We start from the raw sequence: 20,099 nt of genomic DNA, 5'->3' as shown, positions 1-20,099 counted from the left end.
TCCTAGATGGCGCCTACAGATCAAGTTCAAAAATTTCAGAATGTTCAATGAAGGTAATGTCTCTTTTTATTACATGGTTGATTAATAAACAAGATCACAAATACGCTATTAACTTTAATATTGAAAACATAGATATTTTTTAAATACATATTTTCCTAATATTTCATATTATTCGCTAGTAAATATCTCTCTTAAGACCAGTAGTGACATCTATGGACAAAGTAACAATGTATTGATAAGTAAGCAAAGCGCGCAAGAAATTTTTAAATGGTGTATCTTACTGCCGCTAGATGACCCAGAACAAGTAAAATGACGATAAGAAGTTGAATCATTCTTTATTCATTATTTATTATTCTGTTTCCAGAAGTGTCTGAGCATCTTGGCCAACAAGGCAGCGCCCGGTGTGTTTATCTCCTTGAAGTAGCTTTCTGTGGAGAGACGCTCCAACCACGCTTTTGTCTTCGGGAACCTACGACAAATAGAGATCGTTAATGTTTTAGTCCTTTGGACAAACAGCAACACTCCTAACTAGGGTTGCCAACTTTTTTTTGGTGGAATATAGTATTTTCCATAATAAGGCATCAAAAATATAGTACATTTCAAAAAAATATAGTACTTTTAGATAAAATACTAAACATGAGTGTAATATACGTTTAATCGGAAATATAGTATTTTAGCGTACTATATATTTTTCCAAAGTATATAAATGTAGTACAGAGAGCCAAAATATAGTACAATACTATACTAGTGGCTCTGTGAGCTGTAGACCTCGCGAGCAGAGCTTTAAATAACATGGTGCTAAGAGCTTTAAATATAGTAAATTAAAAAAAAAACAATACGAAATTTATGTGTAAAAAAATACAAAAAGATATAAATATCCCCGCATACAATTACTGGGGATCGAACCCAGACCCTCTGTGCAAACAGAAAAATCGGACGTTTACAAACTGAGCCAAATAGTTCTTGGATGGGTTGACGAAATTTAGCTACTCCTTCTCAAATTAAAATTAGTTAAAATTAAATATCTCAATACCTCCGAAACCAGCGAAATAAATTTTCTGAAATTTTGGCCATTTAATCTATAAACATATCTCAAAAAGAAAACACTCGTATGGTACCGATACCACTATTTGTTTAGGCGCGAGCTATCACGACTCCGCCATTTAAAAAAAAATCAAAAAACCGGACGGACAAAAAAAAATTATTTAGACATAGAATCCAGTCACAAAATTTCACGAGATTCGGTCAAGAATTGCGACCTGTAGAGGAGAACATCCGGACATACAAAAGCAAAATGCTCCAGTCGAAACGTAGACCTTCGCTACGCTCCGGTCAATAATATAGTACGGTTGGCAACCCTACTCCTAACTGTACATCGGTGGACCTTATAAAGGGGCCCACAGATTACCAGTTCGCCGGAGCGGAGCGGGTCAGTTGTTCAGAACTGTCAAATTTTGCGTTTAAATGACAGGCTGATATCGTCCGGCGAACTCGTAATCAGTGAGCCCCTTTACAAAAGGCATAAGGTGTACAGGTGTACAGTTAACAGTGTGGGCGATGGAATGCCATGCCTATTCTCTATAGGTATAACGAATGCACGAAGGTTAATATGAAATTGTAACCATGCGCGCCTGTGGCCATCTCTAGCGGTCAAATGCTTGAATTGTTCGAACTGATGGTGTCCTGCAACGCCGCAACAACAGATCCGAGCGAGATGTCTGCCGGTATCAGATACTCTGCGGCGACGTAGATAAGTATAGACGCCATCAGATACAGGGTACAGGAGCTGTCAAGTTGTCCATACTTTTCTGAACAAAGCCCCTATTGGCTCTCTCTATGTAATTTGGCCGCTTCGATATACATGATAGCGACTGTACGACCGGCTCTCTAAGTAGATACAGTCAGCGTCGTATAGTAGGTATAGCATCCAAAGTATTCAAATAGTTCGGTACGCCATACAAATTATATATGGTGTACCGAACTACATATTACGTTACGCTGACTGTATCTATGTCTTGACCACGGCATTAACCCTCCATCTGGGTATTCAAGATGGAGGGTTAGGTTAGGGCCCAAAGTAGAGCCAAGCGAGATGTCCGCCACAGTCGGATGGTCCGCGGCCACTTATCGCCGGCTCTCCAAGTACATACCTATGCCTCTACCACGGCGTAACCCTCCTTTATGTCGTATATATTATTTTTGGTGGGACCGTCTAGCTTACTTATTAAACTTAGGTACTTATTAGCGTCCAAAGCGTGGATCCCCTGCAACGCAGCTGTCGTAGAGCCGAGCGAGATGTCTGCCACAGTCAGATGGTCCGCGGCCACGTACGGCCGGCTCTCTAAATATGCTTCGATGATAGAGTAACCCTCCTCTATGTCGAATATGTTCTTTTTGGTGGGACCGTTTGATTTGCCAGCGAATGATGGTCTCTGGAATTAAAAAATACAAGTAAAAAAAAATGCATACCTTCAGAATTTCAGATCCACAGCGCACGCTTCGTCATCTTACAGAAAGTTCATCCACGTGTCTAAGCATATGAGGGGTAATAATTAAGTGAACTGAAGGTAAGTAGCGCACGGCTGTTCGTAAGGTACCTACTAATAAAATCCAGGCTTTTGTTTCCGAATGTTGGTCTAGTGAGAAACTTACAGACACTTCCAGAATTTGCCGGAACAGCACGCCGGCGTCGAAGTAAAGGCACTGGTCGACTATGGCGCGCGTGGCCGAGTCGGAAGGGTAGAGCGTCTCCTTATGTTTGCCGCCATACTTGTTCAGGAGATATAGGATTATCGCGTGACTGAAATAAAGTAAGAATACCATGAGAACAAAATTTAATGACTTAGGCTCTCCGAAACATCTCGAGTGACTAAAAAATACTTGAGGTGACTTCAGACTCTCATGGCAGTTTAAATTCAATAGTTTTATTTATTGTTTATACGACAACGGGAACGGTTTCACTCACTTAAATTTTTTAGTAGACGGGCCCGAAACATGTCGCCAATATCGACTAAAAATTCAAGTGAGTGAAACCGTTGTCGTATAAACAATTTAAAACATGTCTCACGAAAGTTTAATATCGATAAGTTTTATTTATTATTATTTTGATGACGTGAAATGACACTAAAGGCCTGTGCACACCGGGTGCGTGTGCGTAGACGTGCACGTGCACGTTGTAATGTACAGTTCTTTATGAGAGACGACACACCGCTTGCGTGGCGTGTGCGTGCGCAGCTCCAACATTTTAGCGCACGCGCACGTGCACGTCTACGCACGCAGCCGGTGTGACCTGGCCTTTAGACACACAAAAAGCATATACCTTTCTGACACAGTGAGGTTTCCGTCTTTCAGCACCGGTATAGTGGACATTGGGTTTATCTGAAAAAATAATAATAAATCTTCAAATTATCCAAGGTACTATCATAATTAACCCCTGCGGGCGCAGCACGGTTCCATTTTTATCACCTATCACTATGCGCGTCCCTTTCGCACTTACATACCTACTATTGTTAGAACGTGACAGGCATGGTGACAAGCGATAATAACGCGACTGTGCTACTAGACTAGACAAAAAAATTCAAAATCGCTCTCCTTCTTGATGCGACTGGCAAATCATATTACTTTTAAGCAACCAGGTTTTTTAACCTAATTAGACCCCGCTGAATCCGAATTTGCCGGTTGCTTGATCGAAATCTTGACAGGAAGTGAGATATTTGACATTAAAGGTCCCTTTTTTTAGTTTTTCGTAAATTACTCTTAAACGGTGGCGGTGGCGCATACCAAAAAATTTTCTATTACTTCTATTACATAAGTAATCTGCATAAAATTGTCTACAAGAAAGGTTCAGTACAATTTTTCGCTAGGATCAATATTCAAAGAGATATTAACGCGGGAAATTTAATTATAATCACTTCTAATGTCCCTTTTTTTAGTTTTTCGTAAATAACTCATAAACGGTGGCCAATATCAAAAAATATTGTTAAACGTTAATAATCTACATACAATTTTGAACACAAAAGATTCGGTACACTTTTAGCAGGGATCAATATTTAAAAAGATAATAAAGAGGGAAAGTTAATTATAATAAATTGTAAGGTTCCTTGTTTTTTATTTTTTCGTTAATAATTTGAAAAATATGACTCGTAGCAAAAAAATCTTATACATAAATAATAAACATAAAATTTCCTACAAGAAACATTTAGAACACTTTTCGCTAGGATCAATATTTAAAAAGACAAAGCAGCGGGTAAGTTAATTACAATCAATTTTAAAGTCCCTTTTTAGTTTTTTGTAAATAGCAAAATAGGTTTATAAGAATAAAATATCTACATAAAATTTCCTCGAAAACACATCTGGAACACTTTTCTCTAGGATCAATATTTAAAGCGATATTTAAGGAAGAAAGTTAATTACAATCAGTTCACAGGTCACTTTTTTTTAGTTTTTCGTAAATAACTCGTAAACGGTGGCCCGTTGCAAAACAATATTATAAATGAATATTAAACATAAAATTGTCCACGAAAAAGGTTCTGTACACTTATTCGCTACGATCAATATTTAAAGAGGTATTAAAGTGGGAAAGTTAATTACAATCAATTTCCAGGTCCCTATTTTTAGGTTTTCGTAAATGACTCGTAAAATAAGGCTCATAGCAAAATAAGTTCATAATGTTCTTGTAAATAAATAATCGGCATAATATTTTCTACGAAAAAGATATTGAACACTTTTCTCTAGGATCAATATTTGAAAGGATATTAAAGGAAGAAAGTTCATTACAATCAATTCACATGTCACTTTTTTTAGTTTTTCGTAAATAATTTGTAAAGTATGACCCATAGCCAAAAATAATCTAATACATAAATAATTTACATTTAATTTCCTATAAGACACATGTGGAACACTTTTCGCTAGGATCAATATTTATAAAGCTATTAAAGCGGGAAAGTTAAATAATGTGTAGAATTGATTATAATTAACTTACCCCCTTTAAAATCTCATGAAATATTGATCGTAGCGAAAAAGTGCACTGAACCTTTTTTGTGGACAATTTTATGTTTAATATTTATGTACAATATTGTCTTCCAACGGGCCACCGTTTACGAGTTATTTACGAAAAACTAAAAAAAAGTGACCTGTGAACTGATTGTAATTAACTTTCTTCCTTTAATATCGCTTTAAATATTGATCCTAGATAAAAGTGTTCAAGATATTTTTTGGAGGAAATTTTATGTAGATAATTTATTCTTAAAAACCTATTTTGCTATGGGACACCGTTTACGAGTTATTTACAAAAAACTAAAAAGGGATTTTTAAATTGATTATAATTAACTTATCCGCTGCTTTGTCTTTTTAAATATTGATCCTAGCGAAAAGTGTTCTACATGTTTCTTGTGGAAACTTTAATGTTTATTATTTATGTATAAGATTTTTTTTTGCTATGAGTCATACTTTTCAAATTATTAACGAATAAATAAAAACAAGGAAACTTAGAATTTATTATAATTAACTTTCCCTCTTTATTATCTTTTTAAATATTGAACCCTGCAAAAACTGTACTGAATCTATTTTGTACAAAATTTCATGTAGATTATTATTATCGTTTAACAACATTTTTTAATATTGGCCACCGTTTATGAGTTATTTAAAACTAAAAAAACTAAAAAAGGGGCCTTAGAAGTGATTATAATTAAATTTCCCGCGTTAATATCTCTTTGAATATTGATCCTAGCGAAAAATTGTACTGAATCTTTCTTGTAGGCAATTTTATGCAGATTACTTATGTAATAGAACATTTTTTGCTATGCGCCACCGTTTAAGAGTTATTTACGAAAAACTAAAAAAGGGACCTTTAATGTCAAATATCTCACTTCCGGTCATGATTTCGATCAAGCAACCGGCAAATTCGGATTCAGCGGGGTTTCATAAGGTTAAAAAACCCGGTTGTCAAAAAGTAATATGCTTTGCCAGTCGAAATCGATTTTATGAAAAATATGACCAGTCTATACGCCGCCTGTTGTAAAAAACCGGGCAAGTGCGAGTCGGACTCGCGCACGACCATAATGCAAAAAACGGCAAAAAAAAACGGTCACCCATCCAAGTACTGACCGCGCCCGACGTTGCTTAACTTCGGTCAAAAATCACGTTTGTTGTATGGGAGCCCCACTTAAATCTTTATTTTATTCTGTTTTTAGTATTTGTTGTTATAGCGGTAACAGAAATACATCATCTGTCAAATTTCAACTGTCTAGCTATCACGTTTCGTGAGATACAGCCTGGTGACAGACGGACGGACGGACGGACAGCGGAGTCTTAGTAATAGTGTCCCGTTTTACCCTTTGGGTACGGAACCCTAAAAACTACGATAAGATGAAAACGCTCAACACAGAGGGCACTTCTAAGCAAAAACAACAGAAGTAGGTAACATTAACTACCATAACTACAAGATGTACCTAGTGCATAATTGTTTCCAATCGTATTTTCTCGGAAACGTTCGTATTTGCCATGCTACTTCAGTCAAACTCAGTAGGTACTTTTTGTACCGAGACTGACTGAAATAGCAAGACACGGCATTAGTAGGTACCTATGTATATTGGTACAAAGACAAACCTTCCTAAATTCAGGCGACTTGTGCTCGCCTTTGATCAAGTCGGGCTCCACATAGTCGAACTGAAGCCCCAATATGGCGCCGACCATGCGGACTGCATTGGACGGTGGGCTCGCATCGCGCTTGTATAGGATCAGGCGCGCTGTTGAACATGCTGGAAACAATTATTAGAACAATTATTGGTAATACACTTTATGACACTTGTAGAATTAGACCAAGATAAGTCTGCAACGATTTTGATAGCACAACGCAGTGCAAGTGTTATTTTAAACCTCAAACTTCTGTGAAATTATACGTGTCCTATCAAAATCGTTGCAGACTTATCTAGGTCTAACTCTAGAGGTTTTTATAATAATTCCTTCACGTATCCTAGAGGGGTACCTAAAGTAATCAGGGTAAGAACATTTTATAATTAGCTCAAAGAAGATTGTGTGATATTGGGAGAGTGAACGTTTTGACGTCATCGTTATGCTGTTGATGTTACCGTGATAGATATATCTTTTTTACTTAGTGACATGAACAATGCAATAGGTAATTTTCCCATTGCAGAGTCATAAAGCCATGCAGTGGCGGATTAGCAGTCTTTGCCGCCCTATAGGTCCCATGCAGGCCCTGTAGCCGCCCCTTTCTCAGCACCCATCATCATATTGACAACATTTTGAGTTATTTCTTGTTATCATCAACTAATTTTTTGTCACAATTTGCCGCCCTCAAAAAACTTGCCGCCCGAGGCCAGGGCCTACTTAATTGGCCTTAGGGCAAATCCGTCACTGAAGCCACGATTAACACGGGTTTCGCACGGGTTAGCAAATTATACACCTTCCTTAAGAAACACTATTGATAGGTGAAATTCGCATGAAGATCCGTTCAGTAGTTTTTGAGTTTATCACGAACATACAACACACAAACAGACAGACGCGGCGGGGGACTTTGTTTTATAAGGTGTAGTGATAAATGATTTAACGTAATATAATATCACCTCTGTTTCTAACTTATCTAATCTCTGTTTATTGCACATACTTTACATCACAGATAGATATATACCGTCCTAAACTCCTAATCCTAATACTTACAACAACCGTGTGGTAAAGATTAATAAATATTGATAATATTAATAATTATTAATAATGAACAGCGGCAAACTATCAAATAAACCCAACTTAGAAATAGCAGCACCGCCAGCGTCGTTAAAAAATTACCACGCTCATATAAAAATGTTAGTTATTATTTCAGTATAAGTACCTACCTATAGTCTGTATCTTTAGGTGTTTAAATAAAAGTAAACAAAATCTACCCTCAAATGGCTCCTTAAGCCAGTTGAGGGTAGATGTAAACATTACATGATCTAATAATGTAGGTTAAAGTCAGGTCGTTCAGTGACAGATCCAGGCGCTTTTCTATTTGGTTGGTTAACCAATAAATGTTATAAACTACCCGAAAATGTACACATTGTTTGTTTACTTTTATTTAAATACCTAAAGATACAGAGTACCTATAATTAAACTAATGTATTTGTTATTAGGTACCATCGCCCACAGTGTTAACTGTCCATCGGTGGATCTTATTCCAAAAGGCATAAGGCCCACTAATAAGAGTAGACAGTTAAGAGTTTTACCGTTTGTACCATAAAAGTAAATCGATATACCTAAAGGAGAAGAATAGGTTAATTCAGAATTGCTCTTTTTTTTTTAATTTTGAACCTCTATTTTACCTACAAGCCGGTTAAAAACAACAAACAATCTGGTATTTCATTCATACTCGACAACTACCACACTTGAATAAAACAATAACATATCAACCAAACCAAAGATAACCACAGCAAATCCATCACCAAAAACATTTACCTCTACACAAATGTTTAACCTTATTATCATGGAAACCCTATAAAATCCAATTTACCTTGATTAAACAAAGTTTTCGTTAATCTCATGTTGTTGCCGCGGTGTAAGCGTACGTTGACACCGAGAGGTGCGTAGCGACTCACTCGACAACATAAAAATAAACTGTCAGCCTTGAATGAGCACGAAGTAGCACGACCAAAGTACAGCTGACCGGTAGTAGGAGCTAGTGAGGTTAGGCTGTTCAGTGAGATCCATGAATGGGTAAGGGTGGTATTCCATCTGTCCAATATATTGGTTTAATCTCATTGCGACTTACTTTCTCATTAAGCAATAAGCGAGTCAAAATCATAATACACATTGGACAGGTGGAATACCACTCTAATTTATATTCGGCAAAGCGTCTCCGCAAGAAGTAATTTCTATTTCTTTTCTAACAGGCGCTTTAAGTGGAGGGACAGACAAATGGACATTGCGAAACTATAATAAGGGTGAAAGAGTTGATAACATACCTCTATTAATGATAGGATCGGCTTGCCATTTAAATCAAAATCCGAAAATTTGTTTGTGCCTTATGGGCATGTGGGACCTTGTAATGTGGTGTAGATTATTGCACGTAGCCTTATTTTTGATAGCTTGAATAGATGGCGCTGTACGATGTTGAAAATTCGATATATAACTTATCAAGCGCCACATTGTTTTACAATGTAACGTATTACCTGCGTAAATACCTGCCTGCTGTATTTTGCCTGTGAAGCCGATGGTCCTGGTTTCGAATCCCAGTAAGGGCATTTATTTGTGTGATGACACAGATATTTGTTCCTGAGTCGTGGTTGTTTTCTGTGTATTTAAGTATGTATATAATATTATATATATCGTTGTCTGAGTACCCACAACACAAGCCTTCTTGAGCTTACTGTGGAGTGTGGGACTTAGTCAATCTGTGTAAGAATGTCCTATAATATTTATATATTACAATAAAATTGCATAATTTATCTAAGTATTTGTATTTTGTACCTGTAATATTTTTTCTTAAAATAAGAGTTATCTCAAAGGGATTCCCTACAAAAGACTGGGGTCTCTAACAAGTTAAAATAATTCGAGTTTCAACTTAATTATGTGAGTCTGAAAAACACAGTCGAGTCTCAAAGTAGAGGACTGAAAGGACTCGAGTCTCAACCAGCAACAACTTTACAACAAGTAAAAGGAAGAAGACGAACACAAATGTAAATGTCACAGATAGTAAATAAACAATAAAAACAGTTTCTATCTTTATTTTTTATTCTTCATCCAGTAGTGTTATTTTATACTACGTCGGTGGCCAATAAGCATACGGCCCGCCTGATGGTAAGCAGTCTCCGTAGCCTATGGACGCCTGGAACTCCAGAGGTTTCTGAGCGACTTGGCCAATAAGGCGGCGCCCGGCGCGTTGACCTCCTTGAAGTAGCTTTCTGCCGACAGGCGATCAAACCACGCCTTAATCTTCGGGAACCTACGACAAATATAAATAGTAAAGCCAAGCGCGCACCACGATTTAAATTTTTGCGACACGATTTTAGAATCGCGCTGTAATATATCGCAGAAAATCCACTGCGCGCACTGCGATGAAAAAGTCGACGATTTGTTCATTCTCAACATGGATTTCGTACCAGTCGCTTGTCGTGAAACGTGTCTTCTTATAGACACAAAGGTGATCTCCTTCTATTTCCATAATTAAACGGTCAACATCAAGCGTCTCATCTTGTGGTTCCATTGGAGAAGCAGGTTCCGATATGTTGACGCTTGGAGAGCCAATAGCCGACTGAGGTCCGGGGTGCGATTTTATATAGGTGGTGCGTGCTCGGCCTTAAACAGTATAATAGCGGCTTAAGCCTAAGCGCGCACCACGATTTTAGTTTTTGCGACACGATTTTAGAATCGCGCTGTAATATATCGCAGAAAATTCACTGCGCGCACTGCGATGAAAAAGTCGCGGTTTGTTCATTCTCAACATGGATTTCGTACCAGTCGTTTGTCATGAAACGTTGTCTTTAATATGTGATCGCTGTATGACTTTGAGTATTTATACCACAAAGGTGATCTCCTTCTATTTCCATAATTAAATGGTCAACATCTAGCGTCTTCAGCAGCAGGTTCCGACATGTTGACGCTTGGAGAGCGATATGCCGACTGAGGTCCGGGTGCGATTTTATTATCGCAGTGCGCGCGGGGCCATACAGCTCCGTATGCTGCAATTCACTTTGCGACAATCGCGTCGCGAGCAGCCGCGGAAAAATGTGACAAATCACAATTTTAAAATCGCTGCGAGTTTTTTGTCGCATATGCGCGCACTGCCATATAAACACATACGTTACATTTCTGCGACTAAATTATCGCGCGACAAAAAGTCGTGGTGCGCGCTTGGCCTTAATGTTTTGAAGATTTCTAAGTTCATTAGAAATTAGACCATACTATAGCAACGAAATTAACAAAAATGCCAAGTGCGAGTCAGATCAACGCACCGAGGGTTACTTACCTACGTACATAAAAAAAGTTTCCTCTAGGTCTCACGGGAATTAGGATAGTCCTTGCCGCGCTTGGACCTTATAGCCTAGTAAACTTACTTATTAGCGTCCAAAGCGTGGATCCCCAGCAACGCAGCGACTGTAGACCCGATAGAGATGTCCGCCACAGTCAGACGGTCCGCGGCCACGTACGCCCGTTGACCCAAGTATGCCTCGACTATAGAGTAACCCTCCTCTATGCCGGATATGTTCTTATTAGGACAGTACTTGCCCGCGAATAATGGACCTTATAGCCTAGTAAACTTACTTATTAGCGTCCAAAGCGTGGATCCCCAGCAACGCAGCGACTGTAGACCCGATAGAGATGTCCGCCACAGTCAGACGGTCCGCGGCCACGTACGCCCGTTGACCCAAGTATGCCTCGACTATAGAGTAACCCTCCTCTATGCCGGATATGTTCTTATTAGGACAGTACTTGCCCGCGAATAATGGACCTTATAGCCTAGTAAACTTACTTATTAGCGTCCAAAGCGTGGATCCCCAGCAACGCAGCGACTGTAGACCCGATAGAGATGTCCGCCACAGTCAGACGGTCCGCGGCCACGTACGCCCGTTGACTCAAGTATGCCTCGAGTACAGAGTAACCCTCCTCTATGTCCGATATGTGCTTTTCGGTAGGACCGTCTAGTGTGCTCGTGAATGTTGGTACCTGTAATTATGTAATTTTAAAGTAGAGTAAATATAAATGTTTTATTATTTGCCTATATCTTAAATGTGTGGATGCCGGTAGAGGGACGTGGACGCGGTAGGCCCAAACGGAGATGGCGGGATGACCTGGACAGCTTCCTGAACAACTGGCCGGAGGAAACACCAAATCGGGAGTCGTGGAAATTAAGGGGAGAGGCCTTTTCCCAGCAGTGGGATACTCGGATAAGCTAGAAAAAAAAATCTTAAATAAAGGTCACTCGGTGGAGTCGATAACTTACAGTAACTGCTCGCATGTATGAAAAGAGCACGCCCGCGTCGAAGTAAAGGCACTGGTCGACTATGGCGCGCGTGGCCGGGTCAGGAGGGTAGAGTGTCTCCTTATGTTCGACACCGTACTTGTTCAGGAGGTACAGGATTATCGCGTGACTGTAATGAAACAAAGCATATCATTAGAACAATTTTGGAGAAAAATAAAATAACTTTGGTAACTTTACAACACATCCCCATTTAAAAATATGTACCTACCTGGTTATCTGTTATATATAAGAGTGTAAAAAATAGATACCTACCCAAGCAATTCCTAAGGAGTTGCGATATGTCCGTGTTTTAAAATGATACAAGTGGAGATTCCCTTTTAGAACGTATAAGGCAAAGAGAATTTGAAATAGAGAGTTACTGTCATGGTAAATTACGTAGCTACACTCTACAGTACATTTACTGCCATCTTTCGACAGAAGATTAAACCTGTTAGAACGCCATTTGACTTTGATAATTATTCTTTCACTGATATGTGTTAACTTGTTAAATATTAATATTAACGCCATCTACTCGAGAGTAGGCCAAAGGTATGGTGCAATCTTTTCGAGCGATGGCGCCATAACCTTTAGCCTACAGTCGAGTAGATAGCGTTAATTTCAATATTTAACAAATATCAGTGGAAGAATAAGGATCAAAGTCAAATGGCGTTCTAACAGTTTTAATCATCTGTCGAAAGATGGCAGTAAATTTACAGTGGCTACATAATTTAGGTACTTTGATGACAATCCGCCTCTATACACTATTCTCTTTGGTATAGGGTGATGTGAAAAGCAGTATGTGTCACGGCAGGCGTTGGGCAGGCGTTAACACTTGAATCCCTCACTTGACTCACTTCGCTCAGAGTAGGGTAGGGTAGGGTACGCCCACGCCGTAAATATGTCATTTTGCTCCCTTGTGACACAATCTATTACTTTGTTTAAGAATTTAAAGGAAAAGTTCAGAACATATTATAAATATAAGTCTTAGTTACCTATATGGGGCATTATCTAGGAAACGCTGTGCGGCGTAAACGCCATCGACAATAAGGTCCCTTTTCATAGATAACGTCACATATAAATACGTACCTTTCTGAAACAACGAGGTTTCCGTCTTTCAGCACCGGTATAGTAGACATTGGGTTGATCTGAAATAAAAATAGAATACTTTAGTAGCAACAGCAACGTAGGTATTTTACAAAGTAGCTTTTATTAGCCTATAAGAGTGCTGCCACTGCTGGGCAAAGGCCGCCTTTCCCGCCATAATTAACCAATTAGCTAAGTACTTAACCTCTAGTAAAATTTGTCGTAGTCGTAGTACTCAGGTCACTTCGGCTGCAGGTCAGGCGACTTGTGCTCTAGTTTCAATAACACAGCTTTGACAATAAAGAAATCTTATCTTATCTTAGTAATTTTGAGTAGATACTCGAAACTAAACTGTATGTTGGTACAAACAGCAACACTCCTAACTATACATCGGTGGACCTTATTACAAATGTAATGAACATTTTATCTCAGGCAACTAGTGGCCCATACATAAATACCTTGCAACTAGCATACATATATAAAAATATATTTTAAAACTAAACACTACAAATCACATTATGGTTGCGATGCATAACGCAACCCCGCAGTGTCTGGGAGCCGACCGCGGAACCGTCGAAACTTGACACCCTTCGGCCAAAACTCCTCCTTGGTGAAGGTTTTAAAATTCGCATTGTGTCCAGATTCCAACTTCGCGACCCTCAGGATGAATCCGGTCTTCGCCTTCACATACTTTACGATGTCATCGACCTTCGTAAGGTAATGTAGACGGGACACATTCAGCACCTTCGACGGTGTTGCAGGACGCAGCAAATGGTTGGGTCCAGTCGGTGCGGTACCACACTGATTCTGACGAGCCGGTTTTCTCCTCTCTCCACCTTCTTGAAACCATCCTCGTCGCATCGCGACTCCGTTAGAGTCGGCTGTGATTGGTCCTTGTGAACAGGTTCGCAAAGGCTCTGCACCCCTTTCTTCGGCCGCTGCTTAGGCTTGGACACAGCAGGCGGCTTAGCGGCAGTAGCAACTTAAGAACGTTTCGGGGTTAACGTACTCTCGCGTGACGTGCGCGTCTCCGGTGACGGGCGGGCGGCGGGTGGCGGGGCGCGGGTCGGCGGTCGCCTGCTCAGCAATCGCCGACGCATCAAAATTCGCGGGTTCAAAGCCGCCGATGGACACATTCCGCGCACTGTGACACACGGCTATGTTAGCGGTATCTGACCTACATTCCGAACGTACGCTACGAATTAACGCCAATTCAGAACGTAGCTCACTGATGGTATTATTAGATACCTCTAACTTAGCCTGCACTTCTGCCAGACTCGTCTTCAGGAATATTATGTCCTTCAGCAGCCTGGTGACGTTGACGTGATCAAAGCTAACCGGTCTAGCCGCTTCGCAACGAAGGCAGGCACGTCCTCGGGATCGGTCTCCTTTAACAGTTGTATGTACACATAGTTGTATTATGTCCTGGAGACTCTTCACACCCGCCCCCATCCCTCCGACGGGATGCATTACAAAAGGCACAAAGTGCATTGGGATAATTTCGAATGCGGGGTAATTTAGAAAATGGTAAATATCTATAAAACCAAAAGCACTTCGTACTTTAGCAACACTTACGCTACTGCAACGCTTACCACGTCACCTTCGTACTGTTACTACAGTAGAAAGTGCTTCTAGTTTAGTAGATATTTGCCATTTTCTAATATTAATAAGGCCCACCGATGTACAGTTAACAGTGTGGGCGATGGTACAGTCGACGTCAAAGATATATTTACATTTTTCGCCTTATTACAAAGGAGTAAGGTGTAAAAGTGTAAACATATTTTTGACGTCGACTGTACGTACGGACCGTCTTAAACTCGGGCGACTTGTGCTCGCCTTTGATCAAGTTGGGCTCCTCATAGTCGAACTACAGCCCCAATATGGCGCCGAACATGCGGACTGCATTGGCCGGTGCGGGCTCGCATCTCGCTTGCACCTATAGGATTAGGCGCGCCGCCGTTGAACATGCTAAAAACAATTAATATTAGGTAGTCGCAGTTACCTTCTTAAACTCTGGCGACTTGTGCTCGCCTTTGATCAAGTTGGGCTCCTCGTAGTCGAACTGCAGGCCCAATATGGCGCCGACCATGCGGACTGCATTGGCCGGTGGGCTCGCATCGTGCTTGTATAGGACCAGGCGCGCTGTTGAATACGTTGGAAACTCAAATATGATAAACTGAAATATCAAATGATATTTCGTACGTAAGTTCCGAAAAACTCATTAGTACGAGCCGGGTATACATAGGACTTGACAGTATGCTTAAGGCACAGTATGGCGCTTTCAGTGGATAATCCAGGTCGAAAACCAAACTGGTTATGATTAATACACACATACCTATTTAACTGCGCATTAAGGACACTCCCAAGTAGCATGGAAGTGTCGGTAACATCAATATAGCAGCCAATTAAGAACTTAGAGTGATTTAACGGACGTATAAGAGTGTCAGAAAAGATTTAAGCTGTATAAAAGGTACTTTACAGACATTATACAGCTCAAGCTGTATAAAATCATTATAAAGGATTCTGCGGAAGCATGGGGTGCTTTATCAGAATATAAAAAATCTACTATAAAACTAAAAGTGTTGTGCGAGACTACAAGCTAATTCTATCGTAAAAGCTGTATACAGGCTGTATTGTAGTAACACTTGGCACTTTTAGCTGTACAAAAGTATCTGTCAACTCCGTTTTAAAACATTAAGTGTTGTGAAACACTACAAGCTAATTTTATCGTAAAAGCTGTATACAGGCTGTATTGTAGTATCACTTGGCACTTGTAGCTGTACAAATGTATCTGTCAACCCCGTTTTAAAGCTATTTCTTATGGCGTAATCTCACTCTCCTATAAGAATAGTAGTTGTATAACTTCTGTCTGTTAGGGTATTATACAACCAAATGAATAAATGGCAGCTATAGTACAGCTTTTTTCTGTATTACTGATAGAGTCGCTTATAACAATCTTTTGGCGTAATTTTACACTCGTATAAGTATAGTAGTGTAATGATTTCTGAAAATAAGTGTATTATAAAACTAAAGGAATATATGACAGTTACAGTACAGGTTTTTTATTTGTTATACGGATCTCTAAAGAGAATTATAACTTATGCACGGAGAACCGAAATACAGCCAAACGAATACAAATATTCTATTATAAAGCTGTTTTAATTACAAAAGCTGTAAAAGACACTCCATTTATTACACAACACAGCTACTAAGATTATAATGCTCTCCAACTATCCTGTAGGCTGTTTAAAAATTGTCGCCATTTTACAATAAAAAAAAACGTATTTGTAAATATAATTAAAGAAATACTTGCAAATATTTAGCAGACTAATGCCGTGTTATGATTACCAGCTAAAATAAATTGTTTAGCCTTAGAAGTAATATTTATAAATATTTTTGATACTCTAACCTTAAAAACAAACAGTAACTTTACCGATTTTTGATATTTTCCTTATGGTTTCTCTTTGTTATTTTGCAGGCGCGTAAATATTTTGCCAGAAAAGATACACAGGTTCACAATAAATAATAATCCGCACTTACCAATAATGTAATATTCCATTCAAGTCCTGTATAATATTTACTTTTACTTTTACCATCCACTATAACACTTTATTGTCGCCATTACTATATTACGAATGGACAAGATTAAGACATTTTAGTTACTTAAATGATTATTATTCTCTTGTGATTCTTTCTTATAACTCATTTAAAACTTATATTCTTATATCGTACTTATAAGAGATTATCTGTAGTGTTAAGGTTTCCTGTTACACCGAAATATAGCTGTAATGCAGCTATTATGCAGCTTATGTATTGCTTATACAGCTACTCTACAGCTCTAATAACGCCAAAGGCTGTATAATTTGGGCCCTTTTTTTACTTATAAGGGCTGTATAAGCTTATACAGCCTTTATACAGCCTAACTGTACAGCTTATAGTATACAAATAAACTTTAATACAGCTTATATACAGCTTGCAATGCTACTTGGGACTGCCAAAAACCTTCGCCACTATAGTCGCAAGAGAGATGGGCCTATATAGTTGCTAGAGTCCGATAGGTCTCCCGTTTTACTCTTGACTACAGGTATAACAATGGTTTTTATTAAGTCCTCGGGCAAATAACAATGTCTAACACATAGTGTATAGAACATTGCTAGCACCCTTGAGATGTGTGGCCCCGCATTCTGAAGATGCTCAATGCTGAGACCCTGGTGACTTGCTTCTCGACATAGACCGTATAGTAGAAGTTATTTGCTTAGCCGTGTATCCAGGCTCCACCAGGTCATTTATGATCTCAGCATTGCTCACCTCAGCCTGCGATGGTCCTAGAGGGGACTTCACAAAGAAATGGCCTTTGAAGTAGTTAGCTATTTCGTATACATCACTCTTACCATCCACGCTCACTGGGTAGCCAGGTCTAAGATTCATGTTATTGGTAGATTTCCAGAACGACCGGAAATCTTTCTTGGAATGCTGTGACGCTAAAATATCCATTTTAATTTGTGTTTGATGGTCTTGACACCACTTAAGGCGGGACTTAAAATTTTTTCGCGGTTCACACATTTCCTTAAATAAATCACCATACCCTGGTCTGCCCTGGAGCGTCCATTCTTGAAACTTTGACCTAGCCACCCTATGAGAGTCTTGGACATGCCTGTTCCACCCTGCTATTCGTTTCCTAGGCTTACGTTTAGTGCCATTACTACTTGCAATAGCGGCCGCGCATAGAACTGATATATATTATTGTACAGGCTATCTAATATGTACCTAATATATAATAATATGCTTAGCGTCACTGCAGTAGGTACCTATCAGAACAAAGTCTTAGCTCCTGTGGAAAATCAATGCATTTTAAGCCTTCGTGACATTCCTTCGTATATCGGGCAACCTTGATGGGGCATTGATGTCATTGTGACACTGTAACCGTGTTAGGTATACCTATAGCTTTTAGTGATACCTATTTAGTGATAGTGAGACGAACCATGCAATGTAAATGTAGGTAATTTTCCCATTACAGATGCATAAAACCACGATTATAATTTATGCGTGCAATATTTGTGTTTTGTACCGAATAGGTATTGCACTTAGAACAACCTAACCAACGTAATACCTATGTAGGTATTACTTCTGTTTCTACTTATCTAATCTCCGTTTATCGTATGTACTTTACATTGCAGCTAGTTATTATTATTATTCTCTTTATTTAATTTGGGTCTTTACAAAGTGAGTTGAGTGAGTTTTTACAAAGTGAGTATAAAAGTACTTATTATTATTATTTCTTTTTAGACAGGCAGCTGATGCTGGTACGTCTAAATCATAGTTCACTTACCACGATTTCACTATTTAGATAGTTTGTCGAGTCTATTTTTAAATTGATTTACACATGTACAGTTCACAACTTCAGAGGGTAATTTGTTCCAAGCATTTACTATACGGTTTGCAATAAAGTTTTTCCCGATATTTGTTTTATGCTTTGTTGTTACTAGTTTAAGGTATTGTCCTCTTGTGCGCGTGTTTGGGTACTTTGGATTTCGAGTGAACAGGTCGCTTAGTTCTGGACAGTCGTAGTAATATCCATGCATGATTTTGAACGCCTCGATCAAGTCGCCACGTTCCCGCCTTTTTTACAGTGTTGTCAGGCCCAGCTTGACTATTAATCTTTCCTCGTACGAAAGTGACTTTAGCTGTGCGGGAATTTTAGTAAATCTACGCTGTACTCGCTCGATCATGTCAATATTTTTTTTGATGTATGGATTCCATATCTGAAAACCGTATTCCAGAATTGGTCTTATGTAGGTCTTGAACTTATATCTTTAGCATTGTTTCGGAGGTGAGAATACAAAAAGCTCTTCTGATTATGTAGATTATGGAGTTAGCCTTTTTTACCATTTGTGAAATATGGGGTTCCCACTTGAGATCGTCAGACATAATGACTCCTAGGTCTTGTTGGGTCGTGGTTCCTGCTAATTGTACGTTGTTTAGTTACCATCCTAGTACACAAAATCGCAACTGTGTGGTAAATTGGTAATAAATAAAGAATAATAAATATTGATAAAAATTAACAGCGGTACCTAAATTATCGAATAAATCCAATGACATTGGTTACTTGTAATTTTTTCACATCACCTATTATTAACAGTAAGAGTAACAATATAATATAACATAAATTTATTTTTACCCACCTTGATTATATAAACTCATGTTGTCCGGGCGCGGTGTAAGCGTACGTTCACACGGAGAGGCGCGTAGCGACTAATAGCGACTCACTCGAAAACGCGAAAATAAACTGATAAGGCCAATACATAGAGCCATTTTTCGCCAATCTGATTAAATTGTCTCATCAAATCAGGTAATGGGGACGCAAACGCCAATTTGGCTACTTTATTCGATTGTACGATAAAATCGAGGTGCGGCGGTATTCGCGTTTGGGGGCTTTTTTAAAATTTAGTGCGCTCAAATATCACTATAAATCAAATAAAATTGGTGCGTAAATTGGAGACCGACGACAATTTATTTTGTGATCCGTCCGGACTGGCCTTTAGCCTTGAATAGGCATGACCAAAGAGATGGCTAAATCCGGACTTGGATTTAAATGATTCGATTCCGTTCCACAAGCGGATCCGATTCCTTTAAGCTGTGACCAAGCGGGCCCGCGGCGCAGGGTGAATACTCGGCAGCGAGTCCTACGTAGTCTGTATATTAAGGTCTATTTAGTTGTAATAAAATACAACGCAAATGAACAGCGCGCACGCACCCAACGCGCACGACCGGTTCCGCGCCCGCTGCCCGTGTGTTGGTGGCACTGATGGTCATATAAAACTAGCTGATCAGACGCGCCGAGGACCCGCTTGGTCCTTGGGCATGGTCGTGTGTAAGTACGACTATCGGTACAGTCGTTAGTTTTCAAGTTGGCTTATGGCTAACTCTTTGTCTATTGTAAATAATTTGTTGGAATTTCAGATGGAAAGGACTTTATTGCATTTCAAGCATAAGGACCCTGCTGTGATGGAAAGCCACATATGAGTCAGGAGTTGCAAAAGGGGCAAAATATGTAGATAACTAATAA

At 39.2% G+C, this 20,099-nt stretch overlaps 2 protein-coding genes across 2 annotated transcripts; both read right to left on the bottom strand.

Moving 5' to 3' along the window:
- Positions 1-337: 337 nt before the first annotated feature.
- LOC134793024 (glutathione S-transferase 1-like) lies at positions 338-8,635 on the bottom strand. Its single transcript, XM_063764552.1, has 6 exons — positions 8,504-8,635; positions 6,607-6,758; positions 3,320-3,378; positions 2,653-2,800; positions 2,239-2,432; positions 338-469 (listed from the first exon to the last, which is right to left on the bottom strand). The coding sequence occupies exons 1-6, from the start codon at positions 8,532-8,534 to the stop codon at positions 343-345; spliced, it is 711 nt and encodes a 236-aa protein (XP_063620622.1). The 5' UTR covers positions 8,535-8,635; the 3' UTR covers positions 338-342.
- A 960-nt stretch (positions 8,636-9,595) lies between these two features.
- Positions 9,596-19,281, bottom strand: LOC134793033 (glutathione S-transferase 1-like). The gene is made up of 6 exons (XM_063764561.1): positions 19,216-19,281; positions 15,036-15,175; positions 13,037-13,095; positions 11,933-12,080; positions 11,462-11,655; positions 9,596-9,934 (listed from the first exon to the last, which is right to left on the bottom strand). The coding sequence occupies exons 1-6, from the start codon at positions 19,232-19,234 to the stop codon at positions 9,808-9,810; spliced, it is 687 nt and encodes a 228-aa protein (XP_063620631.1). The 5' UTR covers positions 19,235-19,281; the 3' UTR covers positions 9,596-9,807.
- Between the last annotated feature and the right edge of the window lie 818 nt (positions 19,282-20,099).

This window comes from Cydia splendana, chromosome 8, assembly GCF_910591565.1.
Source record: "Cydia splendana chromosome 8, ilCydSple1.2, whole genome shotgun sequence".
NCBI lineage: Eukaryota > Metazoa > Arthropoda > Insecta > Lepidoptera > Tortricidae > Cydia > Cydia splendana.
The sequence above is the reverse complement of the archived record's forward strand: the minus strand, read 5'-3'. Positions and strand labels throughout refer to the sequence as shown.

Bases quoted from the DNA above. Each gene is read 5' to 3' on its own strand.
- LOC134793024 (XM_063764552.1), bottom strand. From the start codon at position 8,534: ATGAGATTAACGAAAACTTTGTTTAATCAAG. The intron at 6,759-8,503 runs GTAAATTGGATT...AATTGTTTCCAG, and splicing joins GAAAACTTTGTTTAATCAAG to CATGTTCAACAGCGCGCCTG. The intron at 2,433-2,652 runs GTAAGTTTCTCA...TTTTAATTCCAG, and splicing joins GGCAAATTCTGGAAGTGTCT to AGACCATCATTCGCTGGCAA.
- LOC134793033 (XM_063764561.1), bottom strand. The intron at 13,096-15,035 runs GTAACTGCGACT...TTTTTATTTCAG, and splicing joins AGTCGCCAGAGTTTAAGAAG to ATCAACCCAATGTCTACTAT. The intron at 9,935-11,461 runs GTAAGTTTACTA...TATTTGTCGTAG, and splicing joins CACGCTTTGGACGCTAATAA to GTTCCCGAAGATTAAGGCGT.